We start from the raw sequence: 18374 nt of genomic DNA, 5'->3' as shown, positions 1-18374 counted from the left end.
GGACCCCGATTGAGCGAAGGGAGGCCATGCGAAAGATTGGCCCGCAACATGAGGGAGGTTGGGGTAGCGGGTGTGCGTCGGGGTGAGAAGGGCGGTTTGTTTGCGCGGGGCGCGCGATCTGAGGTGACGCGCTGCGGTCGAGCGCGACTTCCCCAGGGAAATGTTGACAAACTCCGCAGCACCTCCGAGCTTCCTTCACCCTCACACATCACGTCGCGCCACTCGTGCACCTCTCATACTGCCAATACAACAATCAGACACCTTTCAGACGTTCTGAATATAGTTGCGCTTCAGGCAGAAGTCGCATCCTTCGCCCCTTCCTCGTTACCTAGGCGGTAGCTTCGCTCACCACCCTCGAGCTGCAAGCATGGAGCCCATTGTCACGACGCAAGGGAAGCTGACTCAGCTGAGGTATGTCCTCACCACGCTGCGCGTCACGCGACTGCTGACATAGCATCTTATAGGTACGAGCTTCCGCATCGCGTACACGACTCTACCGTATACCCCGTCAAAGCCCCCAATGGCTCGACCATCGTACTCTACGGCCACGAGACTGGCGTCGGCATTCTATGGAGAGGCGGACGGCCCTTGAAGAAGACTGCGCCGCCTCCCAAGCAGCCGGCGAAGCCAGCGAAAGTCAATGGAACAAGCAAGGATGCCATCATGATCATCGACTCGGACGATGACGAGCCTGCCAAAGCTGCCGCGGAGCCGCTGCCTAAGGCCGAGTTTGAGGATGAAGAAGAAGAGCTCGACCCAGACCAGCCGTATGCCTCGATCGTTCAGCAGCTGTCTCTGTCGCTCAGCACCCAAGTCCTCCACATCGCCGTACCCCAAATACCGAGCGCGTCTACCCTCCGACCCGCAGATACCATACCTCCCATATTCAGTCAAAACATCGTCTTCACTGTCGCATGCGCCGACTCGACCATCCGTGTCATTACGCTGCCTCTGAGCCCTCCTCCGCATGTCGCAAAAGACAAGCTATACAGCGCGAAGCCACAATTCGGCGAGAACGTTGTCAAGGTCCACGGTCACCAGAGCATTCCCATGGGTGTTACTATGACTTGGACCGCAAGGGGAGAACCAAGCTCTGCAGAAGATGGGGACGACGATGTGGATATGGACGAAGAGGAAGAAGACACAGCGAACTCTAGGCGCAAACCCCAATCGCGCGCCGACGGGGGCTTCGACATACTTGTGGCATCCCACTCCGCCGAATTGGGAGGTCTGCTCAAGCTGTTCCGTTTTGAGCTATCGGAGACGGCACTCCAGGTGTCCCATCCTGTCGCGCCTTACAAGACGCTGGCTCTCAGCAAGCCTGCCTCTCGTATCGCTTTCAACACCGCTCAATATCCGAAGCCTCGCCATTCGCAACTGCTCATTGCGGACTCAGCAGGTACTACGCGCATCTACGATCCTTTCACATTACCGACCCGTAAACGACGAGGAAGCGGTAGTCGCGCAGAGCCTGGAGCATTCATTGGGACCTTCAGGTCATCCTTCGAGAGCGTCAAGAATGTTGCGCTCACTCCTGCTGTTCTCCCATCGCGCAAAGCTATCATCGACGTAGCGTGGGCTTCCGATGGTCGTCATATAATAGCTCTCCTGGCAGATGGCGAGTGGGGCGTCTGGGATGTCGACCGGTCTGGTCCAAGTCCTCCAGCAGATCCATCGGCATTTTCTCTTCGGGGGTATGTTGGTACAGCCGAGAAAGAAGGAACCTCTGGCGGCGCATCGAGTCCAAAGCGCGGAAGCCGCAATTCACTCGCTCCAATGACACCGAATACACGAAAGCGGAAAGAGGAAACATTGTTCCAGGGCAGCGCGTCAAGTTCGACAGTAGCAACCAGAGGTGGCGTTTCTGTCGCGAGCATCACGTCGAACAACGGAGTATCGGCAGAGGACTCGGTCCTCATTTGGTACGGGTTCGAGATCCACAGGATAGCAGATCTGATGAAGTTCTGGACTCGCACTGCTTCCGCCAGCAGCGGAGGTTCCTTACCTGGCCCTGGTCTCCAACAACAAGATGTTGTACTTTGCGGCGAATCCATCACCTCGGTCTCACAGTTCGACACCACAGCCCAAGCCTCGCGCATGGCCGTTCCAAGAGACATTCTCATCTCAGCAGAGCACCGCCTCATCATCACCGCCAGCACCAGCCAGCCTCTTGGACGTGATCTAAACGCCATGTTCGCGCGCGAAAAGGTGGAAGACGAAACATCGACCCGAACAGACCAGGCTCTCCTCACTCGTGGCGAGCTTGATCTCGGTGGCATGGACAGGATGCTCGAAAGCATGGAAGGCAGCGGAACTAGTGCAGCCGTTTCCAAGAACCTGACCATGGGTGGGCCTCGGAAGGTTCTCTTCGCCTCGTCAGCGGCTTGATCACAAACGAAAGCGCAACGACCGATTTACCTTTGAATAAAAGAAAGTGCTCCGAATGCACGGGAAGCCGGTACTTGAATACGATATCCCCAAATCATCATTTCGATCATCATAGCCGCCATACAAGCGGTAAGCGGTTCCCAGTGCTCCCTAACATGTCCCTTTCCTCTCCTTCGTGTTCTCAAAAAGAAAGCCCAGATCCAAAACATGCTTTCGCGGCCCAAGGTGGAGCTCAGCGACCAGACCCATTCCTGCTGCTCAGTATAGCCTAGCGATACATCAACTACCGTACTGAACCCACAGTCGCCGACAATCGCCCCTTTTACCCCTAGTACCCCTCACAGGCGAACGGTTCCCGTAATGTAAAAGGTGTCTTTTGTCTGGATAGCTGTGGGCGGTGCGTGCATAAATCCTTCCCAATCTTTCACTCTGAGCTGCCTGTATATCTAGCCGGTCCTTATGGATGTCGGGTGAGGACGGTATGCGATTCTGTGGTGACGAGGCGCGTGGGTGCATGACGTGCGTGTCTGTCATGGACGCGTGTGGTGTAGTGCTTGCGTGTGGGGAAGGGCGTGCAACATCTCTTGACCTTTGTGATTATCGTGATGTCTGCAATGATGTTTGATTGGACATGTCATTCATCTTTCGCTTTCTTCGCGCGCGAAACTTTTTCATGCAAGATAAAACGTAATATTATCATTACCCAGACCGTGGCCTCCAACGCCATTGCTAAATAAAATTGATACAACGATGCATACCTACTCATTCTCGCGCGATAGCTGGCTTTCATGACCACGACCCTACGAAGCATCGTCCACTACTCTGCCAACAAACCCTTCCAGCCCAGCCATACCCTTTGTACCCCTCTCATTACCCCCGAAAAGCCCCGGCCCACCGCCAGGCATGACTAACACCTTGGCACCCATCTCCACGAATTCGCGCGAAGCGATGAATTGGAAGGTCACGATGACCGCTGGCGGCGCAGCTTCAGCTGCCGGCTTCTCCATCTCAACGTCAAAGCCGAACCCGAAAGCATCATCCTCGTCTCCGTGAGTCTTGAGCGTAGGGTCTTCCATACGTTCGGCAGCAACGGAAAGCACTTTCGATGAAGCTCTCACGCTCGCAATGTAAACGACAACTGCGCTGCCGACACTGAGGTTCCTAACGCTTTCTGCTTGCTTATCCTCAAATCGCACTGTGATGACTTTGTGCGCTTTGGGCTCGCGAGCCGCCAATACCATGCCTTTGCGTATCCTGTTTATCGATGGACTGACAATCGGTGTATCGACGGGTGCGAGGCCCATGGTCCCGACCTGCCCCGCATGAAGCTTTCGCACGGGTAGACGCAAATTGCGCATAGAGGTAATGCGGACGCGTCGCCATTGACTATGCCGATCGCGCAATGAGGCGTTCTTCGATTTCGTGTTCAGTGCGCCAGGAAAGGACCTCGACTGCGGAATAGATGGCTTGCGATTTGGTATTGCGCTACCGCTGTCGCTGTCGTCAGAGCTTACATCGACAGGGTAGGGTCCTAAGAGCAGCTCGTCGCCAACGGCCAGAGACCCGTAACGGAGGTAGCCCCCGATGATCGCTGATCGATCACTTGATGTATCCGTGCGGACGCTGTAGACATCTTCGATATAAAAGAGTGGCGAAACTGCTGCAGGTGCAGGTTGAGTGACTTCCTTGGGCATGGGCAGTTCTCGAAGGAATGCATGAAGCTTCCGGATTCCTGTGCCTTTGACGGCGCTAGTCAAAACAATCGGCACTGCCGCAAGTGGTGAGTCTGCAAGGAGACTTAGTGCATTGTCGATCTTAAGATCTCCTCCATCAACTGTGTGTAGATCGGCCTCTAGCACAGATGTAGCTGCATCACCGATGAGACAAGGCGTCCTCTTGTGCTCTTTCAATACCGAAAACAACTTGTTACAGGTGTTTCCCAAGCCGGTTCTGGTAGCCAAATCGAACTTCGTGATGACAATCACAAGCGGCAGTTCCAGAGCGAGGCATAACTGAAGGTGTGCATGAGACAGATCCAGATCTGCTGCTGCTGGGCCGAGTATTTCTTCAGCTGAAGGCGAAGCTCCGAGCTTGCCAGAGGACTCATCGGTGTTGTCAGCTGGAATGCACAGAAGTGTCCAATGTGGTTGCCTGGTGGGTAGGTTAGCAAAGTCCACCACATGATGAAAATAAGGCATCCCAAAAGAGTACATGTGGAAGAAGGAAGCGCTATGATATAGAGTGATCACTTACCAGCCGACGATTCCACGGACGGTGGTGCGTCTAAATCGCGGATGACCAGCTGAGTCAGAGAGGAACACAAGTCGGCCGGTTTTTGCTGACTCAACAGCCGCGTGAATGTCGATCCATGAGTCGATGTTCTCAGAGCCATAGCTAGTCACTCGTGATGAGCCTCCTACATCACGGTACCCTATCAACTCCTGGGTGACAGAGCTGGTCATCCCTGATGCGATCTCGTGTCTGTGTTTCAGAAGACTCAGGCGACTCTTTCCTCTGCCATTATCCAGCGTTGCGGTAGAGAGTGTGCCAAGTAGGCTAGATTTACCGGACATGGTGGCACCGGTCACTGATACACGCATCTGCTCGGTGACTCCCTCAGACTCGTTAGTCAGTGCCACAACGTTGCTAGCACCGGTGTCAGACGGCACGTCGGCTGCTTGCTGCCCGTTCCTCTTCGTGTGATCGACCAAGTGCTGTTCTGGGCGGACCAGAGCTTCGGCAACTAGCAATTGCGATTTTACAACCCTCTGTTTTGCGGTGCCGGAATCCTCTGTCCACTCGCAATCGCCTACAGGAACCCTGCGCATGACCTTGACTCCACAGCCCAAGCTTGCAGCCATGGCGCGCAAATTGTTCAGGCTCTCTTCCATCTCGTCTTCTGCCAAGCCAACAATAGTTCCGTCGTCCGCGACTCCAATCTCATAGAGCGCACCACTACTCTCCTCCAACCCCGGCAGCAGACGTTGAGGCATCTCGGGCCCTGACAGACGTGCATCGTCGGGAAAATGAGGTATGACAGGTGCCATGGATGATGACATGTGGTTTGGACATGACTGCTGTAGGCGCCACAGCAACTGAGTAGTCAGCTGCTCCAGACGATGCTGCTTTGACTGTGTAGATGCCAGTGGTGGAGGGGTATTAGCCAGGACGCCGGACTCTGATACGCTGCGACCCGCTGGTATAGGTATTTCAGGTCGACGCATGGACCCAGATATATGGCGTGCGGTACTGGAACGGGTGAACGACCGCCGTCGCCTGAGCAGAAGATGTAGCTTATACTCCGTAGGCCCATCTTGGGGCTCCGCCTCCAACCGTGTGATATGCGTATAATCTATATCGGTGGGGAGGGATGTTGCATTTGCGCTCGTCTCGTCATTAAGACCGCCGAGAGTCGAAGGGATTCGTCGGGGGTTCGTGGCTGGCACGGGGGAGTGCGCAACGCCGCCGATAGGCGTGATAGCCCACGGCGACGAAACGCGCGGAGGATCGGGGTCGAAGGTGAATATGGAGGCCATATTGCGTAGTAGAAGTTATGTGTCTTCGTGGTTCTATTCCTCGCGGGAAGGCGCGGTCGGGGTAAGACTGGTCAAGTTGCGTATTGCCGCGTTGCGCTGGTGAGTAAGCGTGGTATTGATCGTGAGTTGGTGTGTAAGAAGTGCGTCCGAAATAATTGCGATAATAAAGGAAGCATCGTGACGGGTGTGTAAGGCAAACGATGAGTAGAACTTCGTCAAGCAATGACTGGAGGCAACTCGTCGACGAGTTGCGTGAGGGTGCCGAGCTGGCGTTCAGAAATTAGAGAGAGACATGAGTGTTGGTAGCTATAGTGATGGTGATGCTCTGAGTGACGGGGAAGCTGCGGTGGCATGAGATGGTCGTCGACTGTTGGAAGTATGGAGGTCGCGACTGCCGTGTTAGTCATTGGTCGTCATTGGTCCTAGCTCTGCGGGGAGTCACCGGTCTGCGGAGCGGCCCTCATCCATCGCTCTCAGCCTCAACACGGATCGCCGCAACAGCAGACGCCCTTTTTCCTGGTGCGATTTACATATCGTATCCGTACTGACCTTGCATTAATCCAAAATCACTGTCGGCTCAAGGCACAGTACTCACTGGTAGGTATCAACACATTCGTTAGCCAACAGCATTAGAAACATCGTGTGGACTGCAGAATGCAAAACCATCTTGCCATACGATCATCTGTTGCGTGAATATCCATGCCTGCATTCAGCAGAGCAAAGTACGAATGTGCTGGTCACGTCTCCAGTCTCGTGGAGACTTTACAAGACTTGGTCCATATCTGCATTCCGCGTTGGTTCTGGAGGGCTTCTTCTATGTATGCTGTTCTGCCAGTTGCATATCAAGAACGATGTCTGGGATCATGTCACATCATAACATACACTGGTCTTATTGCTGACTGATTCCGGCACGGCACGCGTATTCGTATCTGAACGCCAGGCATCGACGGGCTTAGGGCGACGATCGGGTTCAGACACGAGAAGGGCGTAATGTTGGCGCAGGCTGGGTACCCAATAACCTTACCTACATGTGAGTAGGCCGGTAGCAATGACCAGCTCAGCGCATTGCCTACCAGACTAAGAAGGCGTTACGAGATTAAAGATGATGCTGCAGTCGCCAGACAATGTGACACTCTAGCGACTTCGAATCGAAGCACAAAAGACACATGCCGACCAAACCCCAGTGCACGACGGCATCAGAACATCTCGGCGCAGGATTCCGCTAAAGCTCAGCCGGCGGTTGAGGCTGAAATGCTACGAAACAGACACCTAAACGTATATGGGACAATGATATGACCGTATGACAGGCTCGCGTCCACCATCATGAAAGGACTGCTGAAGACCCCTGTTACGGCTGTTGGCCGCCATGTGCGGTTAATCTATTCCCACGCACATGCCGCCGCCTCATTGAAACAGTCCTCCCATCTGGTGGACGGCTCTGACTTTAGCCGGCTTTCTCGAAGGTGACACTGCACGTTTCCCGCAGTAGTGGACACGCGAGCGCTACGAGCCAAACCATTGCCCTGGAGCCCCAGGTGTAACCTTGACCATGCACGTCAGCCTTGCACATGCGAGGACCACATGGTTCGAAACTCCGGCTGTTCTCTCTGCGACGGCTCACCACGCGAAGGGGATGCGCGTCAGATGTTGGTGGTTGAGTGCTGCTGGGGATGGCATTCTGATGCTTTCTGTTCGTGTACAAGTTGCGAATGCCTCACTTCTGACAAGCGATGACATATCGCCGACTGCACTGTGGGTAGCCCGCCTAATGGTCATCAGTTGCGGCGCGGTGATCTAGAGGCGCGAGCGCGAGACCAGGTCGGATTCGGGTACGTTGCCGGGTCACTTGCGCGTCTCGATCACATCGTGGAGACGCTCACAGTGCGTGAAATTCCCACGGAAGATCTCTGGATGCACACATGGGCCACAATTTCGTCAAGATCGAACGATACGTACGCAGGTGAGATGTCTATCATTTCTTAGCTATCACGTGTCCAAAGTAAGCCTTAGCTTTAGTGTTTCTTAACTATAGGAACTTAGAAAAATCTTAACTTAATAACTAAAGTACACTATAGTTATATACTACTAATACCTAAAAGAGATAAGTATAAAATCTTTATACTTATATATTAATTCTTTTACTTATCTCTATCTACGTATAAAATAGTAACTACTTTTACTACTTAATAAGTAAGCCTAAAGCTATAAGTATACTTTAGTTACTTAATATATACTACCTATTTTATTAATAACTTCTATATTAAGTAGAAGTTTACTAACCTTACTATACTTTTTAAGACTACTTATAATTACTCTAAAAGAGTAAATCTATAAGTAACTTTCTACTTTATAGTAGTAGCTAATTTTATTTATAGTAATATAAGCTTTAGTACTAATACTAAATTCTTTACTTAAAGTAAATATAACGCTCTTAGATAACTTTATAAGAGAGTTCTTACTTAAACTACTACTACTAGTAATAATAACTTTTTTATTAATATTAAAAGCTAAAGTTAAGAAAAGTTTAAGAATTAAGTAAGATATATCTTAGTTAGAGTTTAAGAGTAGAATAATAAGGAGATTAGATTAGCAGACTAGTAATTAATAAGCCTACAGGTATACACCGTAACGTCTTCCGCAGCGTGACATCAGGCATTTCTTGGCCACACTGTGCTGCGTTCATCGACTCATGCAGGTGATCTAGAAGGTAGTTTTGCTGTGGGGTGGGGCGGTGTTATGGTCGCCTGAGGAAACATACGATTAGACGCTTTCAGATAGGCAAAGTGGACAAGGGAGGGCTGACGCCCGTCACTGTGCCGCCGGCACTGATGTCCTAGGTTGGTAAACACTCCGGTCATCAACCTCCTAGAGGCAGTTCTGCATCGTTGAGACTCCGTTTAACAAATTGGCGAGCGGTCCGATAGCTCGATCGTTCCAGCCGCGGGCAACACAGACGGCGGAGTGAAGTGATTGAAGCCGCGGCGTTACTTCAAGTCAGCCCGTTCGCCCTAGCGGGTCCTGCATGCCGGATCGTCCATTGCATTACCTTGTAGCTAGCCGCCTGTAGGGTGCTGAGATCTGAGCCAAACACAACGGTTTTCACGTGATGCCGAATGAATGTACTTCGTGCTCCCCTTGTCTCATCCTTGCTAAGTACACTGAGGGATCAAGTGACTGTCATCCTTCCCGCGCAGCCGCGCCCCGCCGGATCATCCTGGCGATTCTCCAAGCTCCATCCACACGTCAGCAAAAGACGTGTCGGGCACGCGCTTGGCTGTGGGGGCGAAGCATGATGGACCGCCGAGGACCCTTTCACGTCATTGTTCCCGGTGCTTGAATTGGACCGAAATCCCGCGTGGTTAGGTACAATCCCTCTCCAAAGCGGTAAGGGGCCAATGAGCAAGGGGTGGTTCCAGCGACTCGGTTCCGACTATACGCTAAGTCTGCCGGGTTTGCAAGGCCAAGCGACAGAGACATGACCTTGCAAATCGGATTTGGGCCACGAGTCTGTCCTAGAGTCGGATGCGTATCATTGTGTTGTGTGTCAGTGCGGGTCCCGCGCCGCAGAGGCAGGGCGAAACATGAATAATGATCTCTATACTCATTTTCCTGATCAGTAATACAGCGTTAGACGCGTTTCTGAGCTGCAGTGGCTGTCTTGGCAGCATGCACGTCGAAGCTTCAATCACACACACTTTGTGCGAGCGACCAGTAAGCCACCGAACGTGTGTTTGATTGCATATTGTACGTTAAAGCCGGAAATATCCACGTCACCGGTGTATCCCAGAGTGGCATATATGCATATGTACGTCTGTAACCCGGTGCTGAAAGCCCATTTACGCGGTTGTCGGTTTCCGAAACAAGGGACCATTCGCATGGCGGATTATTGTTCCGCTGCCCAGTGATGTCAACATGGAGATGAGGAGCGAATGGCCACCAGTATCGTAGCCGCTGTTGTACCGATGGCACGGTTCCTATGAGATACAATTGCCCGGACCACAGTCGTCCACTTGACAACCATTGTCGAATAGTGCGCTGCGCGTTAGTGGCGCCTCTCGGTAGCTTCGGTTCGTTGTTACATGGTTGGTCCTTCTCCACAGCGGTGGGTGCTTTTTACAAGGCTTTTCCCGCACTAAGTCGTGGCGACAACGGCCCGCTAGACTGATCGTTACTCAAAGTTGAGAAAAGCCGTGCGAGGTCAGTCGGCAGCCTGGCTCGCGTGTTTGTGGCTAATGCATGTGAAACCGGCTCGTGATAATTGGTGTGCATCGAGAAGGCATCGAATCGAATTCGGGTAGAGCATCAGTCATGGACATACGGCTCTGTTGTGAAATCAGTCGCAAGTCATGTTTAAGATTACAGTGATGCAAACCTACTGGAACTACCATACGATCTGATGCTGAATGCTGAATCGTAGAGGTGCTCGGGAAAATTCCCTTCCCAGTCTAAGGTACGAGTTTTCGCACGATTTCGCGCGGCATTGCCGAAGCATGCCGTGCGGGACAGCGTCGGCCATGGTGCTCTGTTCGCTCTTGGACCCTGATAGGGAAGAGGTGCTGACCGATGATTTTGCGTGACCCGTGTGGTCGGATACATCGCAGGGAAAAGCTACAGGGGCACCCTCAACCAGCAGGAACTCCATGTTCCTGCTTTCCTCATTCCTCCAAATCCTCCCGCGATCCCTCGAACGGGTCGGTCAACGCCTTCTTTCGTAATCCAGTCTCATTGGTACGAAGGAGAAGGAGTCCGACGTTGGGTGTGAGGAAATGACATACGCGCTCTTTCAAATAGTTGAGATTGGGATGAGACCGTGTACAGAAGGCCATGTTGTAGCGATTTGGCCAAGTATACGAAGAGATGGTGGTCTTTGCGACCTTGAAGCTGTATATTCGTGGCTTCATTAAGAACAGGCGCTTGCTTGCAAACATTATATACATAGGAACTGATGACTGTTGAGCGATTCGCTGGAAGCCTGGTGCTCAAACACTAATGTCACGAAATGTGACGGAGCCGGGACTGTGTACAAGTCTAAAGCGTACGAGACAAGTCGTAGCTACGATTCCTGCGGCGTAAAAGTGTGCCCTTTGGAAGCTTCGGGTGTCCTGCGGGCCAAATTCCGATTTGGGAAGCGGCACACATTGGTATGGTCGCCAGCTGGCATGCTTCCACCTGTGCGTGTCGATGCTGCACGATATCGAGGCGAAGCCTAATGTCTTTAGCCAGACCGTGACACTTGGTGCTCGGGTATTACACTTAGTTCAACCAGCACCTTCTTTGGTTGTCCTTGAACTGGATAGTTCTAGATCGATCGAGCGATGAGATACAGGATTCATCTACCCACTCGTTTCAGACGCTCTTCTTGGCTTGCACTTATCGTGCGCCATGTGCCCGTTTCTTGCAGTAGTCCGCGTGAATTCGGCTCCACACCTAGGGCATGAGCTTTTCGAGGCGGTCCCTGACTTCTCTCGTTGATGTCGTAAAAGGTTACTGAACGTAGAGAACTGCCGTCCGTTACACCCATGCTCCCAGCATTGGGGCTTCGGTCTAGAGTTCACAACACGTGGCTGCATTGCACTGCCCTGCGTACTTGGAGATGAAGATAGCGCAGGTACTGGACCACCAGCCGGCGGGCCACTCTGCGAAGACTCGTACGATGGATACGCGGCAGGTGTCGTAGAACTTGGAGGGTACATAGTCGGCAGTGGGTGGTGATAATCGCTAGTACCATAAGTAGTTGGAGGGTACGGCTGTGGACTTTCTTCAATCAGTGGAAAGCTTTGCTAGGCGCTTAATTTGACTTACGGCGAGTAAGAGTTGCTTCCCATCGACTGGCTCGGAACACTATTGTGCGGGGCCGAATAGGAGTAGGAATGGGCCGTAGAAGACATCGGAGATGCATGTCCTCGCATCGAATCAACGGGCTGGTGCTGTTGGTAGGGGCTACGTGGAAGAGATGGATTCTGAGGCTGATAAGGCGGTAGAATGTTATGTTGATCGGATCGTCTTTGCTGGCTGTCATTGGGCAGCGGACTCGAAGCATAGGATGAGCTGTATGGATTTGACGCTGATGATCTTGGTTCTGCGTAAGACTGAAGAGGTGGGTAGCCCGACGAGTAAGACGTCTGTGGAGAGCCGTAGTGGCCCATTCCGTACTGCGAAGATGGCATCATGAAGCCCAAGGTGCTGTCGATATTAGAACAGGCTCAATTCTTGAGGGCTGATAGAGTGATATACCTCATATCTTGCAGTTCCAAGAACGAATCGTCCGACTGTCCGACGTCAACCGGCAGTTGTAGCTCGAGGTTGTGGTTACCAGAAACAGACGTTAATGGCGATGGGAAGAAGGTCAGCGCTCGGCTGGGCTGGCTGTGCGGAGTGCGCAGCGACTGTGGGCTAACGCTATGCGCAAGTCCTGGGTTGGAGTCTTGGAGTGGCTCGTGGTGTGCAGAATATGTTGTTTGCGCAAGAGACGAGTCGGGAGACGTATCTCGATGAGAGGTCAATAAATGGAAGGAGCTGTCAGGTGGAATGTCTTCGAGAACGTGTGAAGTATTCCAGGCTAGCGAAAGTGGGTGCGACCCGGGCGTCTGATAATCAATGGGATTGTGGCGGGGCGTTTGCAAGTTTGCGGCACGGTGGGAGCGAGCTCCTCTTATTTGTGGAATTTCTGGTGGCTGAACAGATAGGTTCTGGTCGGCACGGTCCCTAAGTCTTCGTGAGATGGTCGTCGTCTTGGGTTGATGTGGTTTGGGAGACCGATCGGTCATGTTCAATAATGGAAAGGCAACATTTGATGCGGAAGGTACCAGTGGGGTTGACGTACGTTTGCGTTCCTGAGTACGGCCCGTCGGGAGGAATTATACCAGCCTTATGGCGACTTGACTGCGAGGCAGAATCACGTATCAAACCTTGACATTTGATGGTCTGCGCCCTACATGGGGGAAACTGGACGCACAGGAACAGAGCATCTGAGCTTCATGATCCAACAGCAACAGAGCCGGCTTTGCGGCTGCGGACTGGTTGGAGCCTCGAAGGATCCGTATCCTGGTATCGAACCCAAGCCCTCCGACCGTTGACTAGCCACAGGACGTGCACCCGCGATGGGTGCCTGGCAGGTCTGGGCCGGGGTACCCACGCACCAGCGAGAATTGCGCGACTCTGTCTAGGATGGATGAAAGCAGGTATGCCTGTTAGTCTGCCGACGATGTCTTCGCCATAACCCCCACTACTTGTCCGGAAGCCAGCCCCTGTCAATTAGCGAGTGATGCCATCGCCGCAAGTAGTGTTGGCGAAGCCACGAATACTGGCGTGGATGGATGCCTCATTCACCAAGCAGAGGGTTGGTGGCGCTCACGATCCCGCGCCTGTGACGAGGAGCCATGCCGCGTTGAGTCTGGTATAAGGAATGACCTGTCAGATCCCTCTACGTTAGCCGCGGGTGGGTCGCAATAACGCACGATAGACAGAATGTGGGTGTTGTCGGGTAACATGCAGTCGAAAGAGGAGTGGCGTAAGCCCAGCTTCATCTCGAATATTACTGGCACTGCCACGAGAGCCACGAGAGTATGCTGTTCATGAACCCAAATCGCGTGTCATGCTCTGCCGGTGCACAGCTCATTGAGCGGTTCTAATTTTGGCTCGCTGCAGTGTTGCCCGAGCACGTGCTGGGCACTGCCTAAGCGGCCCGTTGTCTTTCGGAAGCGCTGCCGTTAATGTGAACGACGAGAATAAGGCGGCCTACGCTGTCGGAACTTCTGGAATCCATCTCGAAGCTCGAGAAGAAGTTGTGTGGCTTTCTGTACGCGAGTTCGAAGGAGTGTGACTGAAGCCAAGGTGGGATGCTGAGGTGTCCGCGCGTTTCGGAGGGGCACGCGGTGCCGCCGTTCACGGTAGACATCGCGGGCCCACATTACGAACAGCTCGACTCTTGATGTAGTTGTGGAGACTGGAGTTCGGCTCCTCAGAACTGCGGCCAAAGCAATGAATGCGAGCACAGCTACTGTCTGAAGGAAGTCGTAGCCGCTACTACGAGTGCCAAGGTTTCATTGATTGGTCGCAGCCATGCGTCGCTTCTCCAATTGCGACTCTACGCTTCCCTCCTGAACAGCCTCTCATTAAAAACACAAATCAGATCCCGTCCGTTCTCGACTTCGAAGCGGGTCAATTGTGCGTGGATCCACTGCGTCGGGGTCGACTTAAGCCGACTTCGTCCATCCGCGACCGCGCAAAAGATGCCTGCCGGCGCCGGCAGCGACCTTGGAACTGTTCGGCTTCATCCTAGCTCTGGCATCCATGCAGGCCCATCACCTCATTTGAGCGCTCGTACCACTGAACATTGGCCTCAATACACGAGATAGCCGCTTATGGAACGAAGACATTGCTGAGCCGCACCCTACTCGCCGACATCTTCGTTGTTGTTCGGCGTTAACACAACGGCGACCACATGACGGCGACCTGAGTCCTAACGCCCCGCCACCTGAGGCTCAGCCCTGGATGCAACTATATCAACGTATAACTTCTAGCCGCTGGCACGCCTAATGATCAGATGGTACGATGCACCTGCCATGGCACGGAGCGAATCTTGGATGTTCATGCGAAACCAGGATGATCTAGGATCGCCCTGGCCGGGCGCAGGGGCTGTAGTCTCCGCACTACCGTTATCGCACTACAATCACAGTTGTCACATTCCTCATACGATGCCTCCTACACCTAATGGGTCACACTATGTTCAACTTTGGAGATCATAGCTTCCCTACCATGGAGCCTATAGCGACCCATGGGGCGTCTTTAAGCGATGTGGATTCCTCGCAGGTTCGCAGCGCCAGTGACAAGTAACTTATTCACCCATACTTCTACAAGCGGGGGGGACCCGCCTGCACTCTTGAGTTGCTGGGATAGAACAGTCTACGCATTTGCAACAACTAGTAGTAGCAACACCTGGCGGATGTGTTGATGAACCGTTAACACAACAGTTGTATAGGTACCCACACAGACGTGTGACATGTCACTTTCATCATACTTCAACATGATCTTAGCAACGAACAGCTATCCTTCAGAAATTTCATTCAATTCCCAAAATTAGTCTATATCAGATCTCGCTTTCGCAAATGAGTACGTCAAATCACAGCCCTCTTAGGCCCACCGCACTGCGCTTCACTTCGGGCTGTCGGAAGCGTCCATCCGCCCCAGACCCCCAGAGCCTCAGGATAGGTACACGGTTTGCCCTACCGTCGAGCAAAAGCTCAGGCAGGTTTTGCGAACCAATGAATGCACGTGGACTACAACGACCAGTGTTTGCGACATGAGCGCCGGGCCCACAGGTACCCATACGGGAGGAAGTCAAGGGTGACGATACTTCGGTTACACCAGGGCCCTAAGGATGAAAAAGTGTGTGCCGCAGAACACGCCTAAGCAGGCGTGAGTGTTATGGGTAATCTTTGTGGCGATCACTATTGCAACGTCACAGATGGGGTGGGAGGGGCTACACCCAAACTGGTTTCCATCAAGAATACACGGATTTACTGCTGACTCGTTGCAACTGCGCTCTCCATCAACGGCAGAGATGACCGCGATATCGTACATCCAATCCTTTGTCATCAGCCCATCATGACGTGTTTCTGCCTTGGTGACACACCATCGAACATTCTTGTCGGACACTTTGTATTCATCTTGAATGAACAAGATCAGATTCCCTCGACTAGTGGCATCATGACGATACTTCGACGACTGATCGCTCACGCGAAAAACGTACACTGAAATTGGAACCCACGACACTCAATGCCTCAGCCGATATCTCTCATCGGATTTCACTGTGGAGCAGCGCAGTATGACGCTCGCAACAAGATAGAATCTGCATACCCACACTGCAATTGTCGATCGATGCTTGGATAATGTCATGCAAACCGTCAATCAGTCTAGATCTGAAGTGCACGGAATCGTCCGCGCAGATCGAACACATCAATGCGAGAGTCAACCCCGGTAGCAGGTGCGTTGATCTTACCACCAGCTATGTCATGTCAACGCGTAGCCCACACTGGTGATGACACATAATATCCACTGGCTGATCAAGAAGTGAATGATGCTCTCAATGTACACCACCATCCCTCGTGAGCAGCGAATGCTGCTGCTTCGTCGCTCGCGGATCTGTAAAGGAGGTGGAAGTCGGAAGGAACGACCTTGCGTTTCATGTTCGTCGCTGCCAGAAGAAGCGAAATAAGGAGAGAACTACACGTTACTGCCCAGACTGGAAGGAACCGCCGAGGTAAGCAGATTAAGACCACGAATGCAGCCAATGCCTCGAAATGCAGAGTATGCCATGTCGTATCAATTTGCATTGTTACTCGCACAATGATAACGGCTTCCAAACGCAAATACTACTCTGCAGCAGGAATCGCATCCAACGCCCTCTTAAACGTCTCGACCAACTTGCTTGTCTCCTCCAACCCAACACTAAAACGAATCAAATCCGCTTCCACGCCCCATTTCGCACACCAATCCAACTCGCCATAATGCGCCAAAATGACATACGGCGAGCTGAGTGTAAAGTTTGTACCCAGACTAGGTCCTTTCACTGTATCGAGGTTGTCAAAGAAGGCGATGGCGTCGGCTTTTGTGTAGAAGGTGGCGGAGAGGAGGCCGCCGTAGCCACCGGACGGGTTGCGGCATTTCTCATAGAAGGGGCGCGTTGGTGAGGTTTTGGGGTAGTTTACTTGTTTGACTGGAGGTTGTGTTAGATGGGTGCTGGTTGAAAGAGATCAGGTGTGGAAAAGATACGTACCGCGAGGATGTGCGCTGAGTACGTCGCAGATGGCTTCGGCGTTGGTACCGATACGATCGATTCTTGAGACGAAGTCACGGCTGTTGCGCTCGAGGAAAATGCTGTCTTCGGCCCAGTGGTTGTCTTCGTAGTCTTCTTCCCATGTGCGCTTGAGGAGGGCGTAATTCTTTGCTTTGGGGTTGAGCACCAGTCTGTACATTCCATGTTAGTGCGTGTCTTTCGTCAGTGGCCAGGATTGATGCTCACCCTCCACCCATGACATTGCTGTCTCCGCTGAACACCTTGGTCAGACTGCTGACGACAACGTCCGCATACTGCAAAACATTGACATTGATGAAGTTGCCAATCGTCTCATCTACGACTACGCAGAAGTCGTACTTATCGGCTAGTTTGCGTATGCGCTCTAGGTCCGGGGATCTGAGTAACGGGTTTCCAGGGAACTCGGTGAAGAGGGCGACGAATCTCTCGCCACCTTCTAATCGTTGCTCGAGGTCGTCCAGCTCTTCTGATGAGCCGAAGCCGTAGAACTGTGAGCCGGGACCAAACTTCTCGGTGATTTTCAAGGTGTCGATGTATGGGAAGCTGAAGCTATTAGAGTGGTACAGACGCGGAGACTGAAAAGCTTACCCATAGACGATGGCCCTCTTTGAGCCCTTTGCTCTGAGTAGATTCCTGTGAGCGTTGAAGATGGAGCTCATTCCCGTGGGGTACAGATAGACGTCATCTTCGGAGAAGCCTGCTACTGGCCTCTTCCTTGCCGCGTCATGATCCAGGGTCATTGCTTCCGTCAAGCTGACGTCCGCTGTTAATGAACCTGCAATGCGCCTTCGAATGGCCAACTTTGCATTCTTGGTTTTTGAGAGATCCAAGTTGCGTCCGAATCTTTCTTCGACGAACTGCGAAGGATCTTGCACTTCTCCGTTGCCGTTGGTGGATGTGTCCGAAGCGCCCAGGTCAATCGACGTCTGCTTCTGATACCGTCTGGGTCCTTTGCACACTCTTGCTGGCTGGTTGACAGTGGAAGCCTCTACCAAAATGCCCTCCTTGAAGAGCTGAGAGCAATACTCTGCTCTACGACTTGAGACACCATCTCCGGAGTGCTGCCAAAATGTCTTTGCGATGCTGAAGCGATCTTTTGGGAAGAGGACGGCTGATACTCTCGGTGAGATAATTTGCAATTCGTCAGAGCGAGCTCTTTCAGCTGCCGGTACGAAATCCAGAATCCGAACTTGTGACGCATCCAGGTCTGGTGCTTGTCGCAAGAAGAAGTCTTGACACCTTGATGCCGTGGTGTTTGTGGGGAATAGCATTGCACTTTCTCCCTCTTTCCCATGCTTCTCGACGATTGCAGCCGCAAAGGCTTGTATGATCTTATGTATGAAGAATCTTGTCGTGGTTAGTATACGTTCGCCATCTGTCTCGCCACACAGTACCTAGGGTAGCCAGTCTTCATTTTGCTGATGACCCATTCTTCACCCTCTTCATATCCAACGTTTGCCCGCCATGTCGGCAGTGACACACTAACCGCCTGCCTCTTATCAGCCTATGGTGTGGTAGTCAAGAGTGAAGTTGGACGCACGTGCTCAGTTGCCGGCGGCAGACTCTCTCCGACTTCTACATCGTTTTCCAGGGCCATGGGCGACATGTTGCAAGCACGACCGAGAAAAGTGTGG

The 18374-nt window shown here is 52.5% G+C and overlaps 3 protein-coding genes across 3 annotated transcripts; 1 reads left to right on the top strand and 2 right to left on the bottom strand.

Annotated features, from left to right (window-relative positions):
- Positions 1–367: 367 nt before the first annotated feature.
- J4E79_003056 (uncharacterized protein) lies at positions 368–2388 on the top strand (the record flags this gene model as incomplete). The annotated part of the gene is made up of 2 exons (XM_049351952.1): positions 368–411; positions 465–2388. The coding sequence occupies 2 exons, from the start codon at positions 368–370 to the stop codon at positions 2386–2388; spliced, it is 1968 nt and encodes a 655-aa protein (XP_049213423.1).
- An 800-nt stretch (positions 2389–3188) lies between these two features.
- J4E79_003055 (uncharacterized protein) lies at positions 3189–5924 on the bottom strand (the record flags this gene model as incomplete). Its single annotated transcript, XM_049351951.1, has 2 exons — positions 3189–4539; positions 4642–5924. The coding sequence occupies 2 exons, from the start codon at positions 5922–5924 to the stop codon at positions 3189–3191; spliced, it is 2634 nt and encodes an 877-aa protein (XP_049213422.1).
- A 10373-nt stretch (positions 5925–16297) lies between these two features.
- J4E79_003054 (uncharacterized protein) lies at positions 16298–18346 on the bottom strand (the record flags this gene model as incomplete). The annotated part of the gene is made up of 6 exons (XM_049351950.1): positions 16298–16641; positions 16702–16892; positions 16948–17283; positions 17329–18087; positions 18135–18229; positions 18281–18346. The coding sequence occupies 6 exons, from the start codon at positions 18344–18346 to the stop codon at positions 16298–16300; spliced, it is 1791 nt and encodes a 596-aa protein (XP_049213421.1).
- Between the last annotated feature and the right edge of the window lie 28 nt (positions 18347–18374).

This window comes from Alternaria viburni, assembly GCF_023758015.1.
Source record: "Alternaria viburni strain BMP 2772 chromosome Unknown scaffold_5, whole genome shotgun sequence".
Lineage (NCBI taxonomy): Eukaryota > Fungi > Ascomycota > Dothideomycetes > Pleosporales > Pleosporaceae > Alternaria > Alternaria viburni.
The sequence above is the reverse complement of the archived record's forward strand: the minus strand, read 5'-3'. Positions and strand labels throughout refer to the sequence as shown.